The 6,553-nt window shown below is 40.0% G+C and overlaps 1 protein-coding gene across 2 annotated transcripts in view; it reads right to left on the bottom strand.

Annotated features, from left to right (window-relative positions):
• Positions 1-6,553, bottom strand: part of CSTPP1 (centriolar satellite-associated tubulin polyglutamylase complex regulator 1) — a 180,833-nt gene that overhangs the window by 92,991 nt on the left and 81,289 nt on the right. For both annotated transcript variants that reach the window (XM_019656428.1, XM_019656427.1), the window contains exon 3: positions 5,206-5,336. In XM_019656428.1, the coding sequence (XP_019511973.1) occupies positions 5,206-5,336 (131 nt within the window). The remainder of the gene's footprint in view (positions 1-5,205; positions 5,337-6,553) is intronic.

The following is a 6,553-nucleotide window of genomic DNA, read 5'->3' as shown; positions in this document are numbered from 1 at the left end:
TGAGCTGCCAAGAGCCGCTGTGAACGGCGGTCCAGTGGCCGGCGAGCGACTGCCTCACCCGGCAAGAGCGCAATGATAATACCAACATAGGCCAGTGAAGCGACGTCCTCCACAACTAGACTGAAGAACAAAAGGACAGCAACTTGTCTGTTCCCCTTCTTTGATTCCCCAAAGCTGTTTCCCTCGCCCAATTTCCCAATAAAAAATCTTTAAAACAACAAAAAAAGAAATTCCATTTGGATCTTTTTAATCTCTTCCATTTATCTCCTAATCAGATTCATATTTTCCTTTACACGTTTAATCATATTTATATGATTTAAATAACTGTGTAAAGGTCCTAATTCTATTATCTGTGTCATTTCTGGGTCTGTGTTTCCAGCGATTGATTTTTCTCCTGGATATGGGTCATATCTTCCTGCTTCTTTTAATGTCTGGTAACTTTTAATTGGATGCTAGGATGTGAATTTTATGTTGTTGAGTACTGCATTTTATTGAATTCCTTTAAGGAGTTTAATTTGGTTTGGGTATACAGTTACGTTACATTCAGATTGGTTTAATCCTTTTTGCTTTTAAACTGCCGAGGACTCTATCCAATGCCAATGCCCTGTGTATTTTGAGGTTTCTCCACTCTGGCTGGTAGAAGTGTGAACTACTCCTAGCCCCGTGTATACTCCAGGAATTGCTGGCCTACTGTTTCCTGGTGGTTCTTTTTCCAACCCACACATGTACTGAGTTTGTAACCAAAGACTCAAATATCCACTTGGGGCTCTCCAAAGCTCACCAAGCAACTCCCTTGTCTCTGGTGTTCTGCCATGCAAATTCTGGCCACCTTGGTCTCCCTATGCCCCAGTCGCTGCCTCCTCAACTCAACTCCTCAACAGTCAAAGCTGCCGGGCTCTTTGACCATCTTTCCTGTACTGTCGCTTGGCAACTGGTTCTCAAGGACCACAGTCCTGCACTGACTGTTGTCCAATATCTGAAGCAGTTTTTTTCAGATACTTTGATTTTCTAGTTGTTTATGAAAGGACAATTCCCTTAGGAGGTACTTCTTCATGGGCAGACGAGGAAGTACTTATCTATCTTTCTTTCTATCTATCTATGTATCTATCTATCTATCTATCTATCTATCTATCTATCTATCTATCTTCATTGGTAAAAGCACAAAGCTCAAAATTAAATTCTAATGAACTGTGAAAATAAACTGTAGGGAAAAGCTCTTTTGAGCCAATAACCCTAAACAGAAGTGAAGATTTACTTCAAGGGAATTTCCAAGTCTTTGCCAGACTTGGAAAATTCAGATTAATCTTCCTACATTGAAAGAAACACCAAAGTGGGAAGCTGAGTTTTAAAGGCTCATTGCATTTGAATAGATCTTTTTGCTTCCAAGTCTAAAGTTGCCTCCATAGCAAGAGGTTCACTATAGTCTTCGGGAGGTTATTTGAAATTCAGACATAGAAAAATCAGCACAGTTCAATACTCAGATATGCAGAAATGACGCTGCATCCCTGTACTTGGAAAAACTTGGATAAACTGTTTCTTGCCAGAAAGGATCAGGTCCTTAAGTTTTCTACAGGTGGCTTCATGTTTAGATGTGTTATACTGGAATTCTGCTTTTCTATTGCTGCCTCCCCAAAGGGTTAGTTTTCTCTTGATAATGCTAAAATATGTATATGGTGTTCGAAGGAAGTGATCTGCAGGATAACAGAGTAGTGGCTTCACTGAGTAGGAGTCTGGTACTAGGCATTCTAAATGAAAAAAAAAACGGGGTTTAGTAAATACTTTCTTTTGGAACCTTGCCTCTGAATGTTTTTGCTCATTTTGGATTAAAATTGGGGACTGACACATTCTGGGACTGAAAAAGATTCTAAAGTTTCCTGGAAGAAACTGAGAATATATTAAAACTATTTAACCAAATATTTTAGGGTTACCTAGACACAAATGTTGCACTTGGTCTTTAAGAAATCAGAGGCTGCCTGATTAAGATGCATAGCACTGAATATCCAGCATAAAATCTGGGTCGTGTTTATGGCACAGAAGAAACAGGGAGAACTTGGAGGTGCTCCCTCTCAGCAGCTGGATGAATCGCTGGCAGCTGCTATACGAAAGATAAAGAAACCCACATCTGCTTAGAGTCCAAATGCTATATGGATCCCTTGTGATAGTAAATAAATTCTTGAAGAGCCCTCACCTCTAAATCAGGAAAAGAATTAAGGATATTTAGAGACTGTTTTCCATAGTTACCTCCTCCATGTGCTATTTCACAGAAACCAGCTCTAGCTGACTGCACTATTCTTCAACATAGGATTGAGTATTCAATAAATTTGTATTGACTAAGGATTAGGAAAAACAAGTTCTGATGAAATAGCACAATCTTCACCATACATTCACAGATCCCAATTTTGTTTACGTACAGACCAGTGAGTTTTTCTGAGGTCCTTACTTCACTTAAACTTGGGTCACAATGATTTTTGCCCACTTGTACTTTTTTCTGTAAAGGAGATGATGCTATTCTCAGTATACTCAGTACTTCTTGCACAACAGTGTAATTGAGATATGACCTCTAGAGTTCATGTCACAGAAGTTGTGTCTGATTGGAGCAGTAGAAATAGGAGAAACAGCACATTAGCAAGTTAGTATGTCTGAGTTCTACTCCCCACTTTGTTACTAATCCACTGTACGACTGACTGTACAAGTTATACAATTTCATTATTTATAAAATGGGCACAGTAATACCTCCTTTACCTATTTCTTAGGATGGTGGAAATGATCTAATGAGACAGTACTAGGTAGAAGGAGTTTTAGGAAAAAATGTTTCAGTAGCTATATATACAGCAGCAGTAGCGTCCCTTAGAGCAAGATGGGGAAATCTTATAAATTCAACAAAAACAGGGAGTGTCCCTGTTCACATACTCCATCCCTAATACCAGGCACATGGTAAGTCTACCAGAAATGCATGGTGAACGAATGAGGAAATAGTTTAGGCTTTCCTCTACTTTAAGTAAGGATCACTAAAGTAACTGTCTCAAAGGTATTCAATACTATTTTGGAATAACACATAATGTGAAGGTGGGACTACAAATAGCCCCTTGAAAACAGATGTGAACAAAGGTTTTGATATAGAGATCCTAAATCTGAACATTTTGGAGCAATTTAATCTATTTTAATATTCTGAAGGTAAGAATGGAATGCCATTTTGAAAAAGAAACTCTTTTTTTCTTTTTTAAAGAAATTTTATTGGGGAACAGTGTGTTTTCCCAGGAACCATTAGCTCCAAGTCAAGTAGTTGTCTTCAATCTGGTTGTAGAGGGTACAGCTCCTTGGCCCATGTGGGAATTGAACTGGCAACCTTGGTTTTATGAGCCTGTGCTCTAACCACTGGAGCCAACCGGCTGCCCAGAAGAATGGGTATCTTAATGGGTATCTTTTGCCCTTCATCTCATCATGATAAAGTCTCAATAAAGACATTTTCAATCAGTGTTTTTCTTCATATTTTCCTTAGACTATAATCAGAATATGCCAAACCAATAGTGTGCAAATATAAAAATTACTTGCATTTTCCAGTGCACATAGCTCTTCTCTCAAGGATTTTTAAGGTGAAACAAAAACTTACTTCAGTAAACTTTATTCTACTTCCCAAAATCTGTATTTCTAGAACCTGACCAGTATTTCCTGCTTCTTACTGAAGCTTTTTAACTGTGTCCCAAAGAAATATCACTTTTTTGAAAACTTAACGTATCATATTATTCACATTAGCCAAAAGGTGGAAGCAACCCAAGGGACCATCAACAGATGACTTAAACAAACAAAATGTATACACATACAATGGAATATTAGCCTTAAAACGGAAGGAAATTCTGACACTTGCCACAACATGCATGAACTTTGAGGACATTATGTTAAATGAAATAAGTCATTCACAAAAGGATAAATATTACATGAGTCCACCAATATGAGATACCTAGAGTATAGTCCAATTCATAGAAACAGAAAGTAGAATAGTCGTTGCCAGGGTCTGGGGGAAGGGGAGAATGGAGAGTTAGTGTTTAACTGGTACAGAGTTTTAGTTTGGGAAGATGAAAAAGTTCTGGAGATGGATGGGAAAGATGGTACAGAACAATGTACATGTACGTAATGCTCCAGGACTGTACACTTACCTGGAAATTCACCAGTAGTCTTCTCACTCACCTTACGTGACAAACCAAATCACCAATCCTGTGAACTCTATTTCTGAACATGCTCCTTCCATCCCCATGAATGCTGCCTTAGTTTTGGCTCTTGTTATTAATAACCTCTCACCTCAAATATTACAAGTCTCCTAACTGTGCTCCCTGCCTCCGGTCTCACCCTCTAAGCCATTTCCACACACTGCCTTTTGAATGTTCTTACTAGAACTCAGATATCATCACACCACTCTTCTGTCTAAAATCCAAATTCTTTTTTACGCAAAACATGATCTTTCAGGACCTGACTCTTTCTTTTATTTCATTACAGGCTCATCTCCCCCTCACCTCCTTCACAAACTCTAGCCATGCTGATCTCAATTTCTTAAATAGTCCAGGTTCTTTTATGCTTCCACACCACAGCACATGCTCTACCTAGAATGCCTTCTCCCCTTTATCCATGTGGATAACGCCTACTCTTCCTTCCCAACTTCGATCAAATAGCCAGTTCTCAGGAGAACCTTCTCTAACCCATTCTCTCCCCGCCTCTAACAATAGTACCCCCATCCCATTCCCCCCAGCTCAGGAGTCTCCTTCTTTGTATTCACATCATTGCTTGAATTTGCTGCATGGTATTTTATATGTGCCAAGGGCGAAGGCTCTGGAGCCAGTTTGCCTGGGTATGAATCCGGCCCCAGCGTTTACTGTTTAACCTTGCCAAGTTCCTTAACCCCTCAGATCCTCAGTTTCATTAGTTTCAAAATGAGGGTTACAGTATCTGCCACAGAGAGGTGTTGTGAAGAGTCAATGAACTACTACATGTAAAGTGCTCAGAGCTACCCTTGGCTCTTAATACGCTCATTAGTGATGGGGATGGTGGTGGTAATGCAGGCAGTATCCCTGACACAAGACAAATAGCTCCTCAAAAGTAAGGTGTGCCTAGAGCCTTGACTAGCATGCACTCAAACAGTATTTATAGGAACAAAAGGAAGAGGAGTTTGGAAGGAAGAAAAAAAAGGCAAGAAAAGAATTTGGGAAGACTTACCGCCATTTTTGCCCACAGTTCGGAAGCATCTCCAGAAGGCCCGTAAGAAAGATGCTCTGTTGTGAGGGGTGGCTTGGATGAAGCTGAATTCACGAAAGAGAATGTGAGTGCCCTGACATACACTGTTAAAACTGCAAAGAGAAAAAGCAAAAAACCATCATTAGATGGATCGTTATGGAAGGCTGAAATCAGAATGAAAATCAAGACCAGATAGAACCACTACCAGAAAGGGGGAAAATATTTTTTTCTCCAACAAAACTCTGATTATACCAAGTCCTCTGTAAGGAAGTCTCTTCATGGAACCATATCCCTCTGAAAACGGGGTCCGATTCCTCTCAATACTTCCCACCCACCACTTATGTACACTGAGGGAATTTTAGCCAGAGCACCTCATATAGAGGGAAATCTTTCCATCTTTGATTGGATGACATCGGCACTCATATCTTTTTGGAGAATACTTCTCCCTCTACCTTATTTGGAATTACATATCCTTAAAGATATTCTCTCTGTACTCTCTCTGACCTATGTCAGCTGCTCTAAGAACAACATGGCTTACAGGGCACAGCTAGATTGTTCCAGGTTGGGGTTGGTGTTGCATACTTCTCTGACAATAACCTCAGGGTAAAAACCATGTGCCAAAGGACCTAAAAGGTTCCAAACAGAACTCCAAGGGCAAATAAGAAGACCCAGGGTAGAAAGTGGCCCCTGAATGAAAGTAGGAAGCAAAGCCCCAGGGCCCAAGTGAGTCATTGTTTAAGCTGGGCTGGGGAAGGGGAAAAAATACACTCCATTGCCTTTGTATTCTTCTGCCAAAGAAATAAAGGCTGGAGAGCTTGGCGTAATCTAACAATGGAAATTCCACCCAAGAATAGGCAATTATCCAGTAATCAACACGACCAAAGGCAGACTTCAGGTTCCAGAAAAACCCTAAATTCCCTGACAAATCATGAGTGGAAAATGTGTTAATCTTTATAGAGAAGCAGACACTCAGCTGAAGATGGTGAGCAACAGAGAGACAGTGGTAATTCCAAATGTCACTTTTCATTTGTTGACCATTTAAACGGGGGGAAAAAAATCTGAATCTCTGAACAGGAAAAAATTTCAGGAGCCATCTATTCCATTTTTCTTTTCCCTGACCAAGTTCAGAGGGAAGTGTGTAGTCCGTCTTTCACATAGAGTGTTATCACTTGGGGTAGAATTAAGTTCTTCCTGTTAGTATCACCAATGCTATCTGAAAAAGCAAAGTACACATGCTTCTTCCCTCATGGAAACGTAGCGGAGGAAGCTGCTTCTAAGGCACTATGAGAAAGGATGAGGACAATACCTGGTAAAGAATGAGGTTAGAAGA

Source organism: Hipposideros armiger, unplaced genomic scaffold (genome assembly GCF_001890085.2).
Source record: "Hipposideros armiger isolate ML-2016 unplaced genomic scaffold, ASM189008v1 scaffold_258, whole genome shotgun sequence".
NCBI classification, from domain to species: Eukaryota; Metazoa; Chordata; class Mammalia; order Chiroptera; family Hipposideridae; genus Hipposideros; species Hipposideros armiger.
The sequence above is the reverse complement of the archived record's forward strand: the minus strand, read 5'-3'. Positions and strand labels throughout refer to the sequence as shown.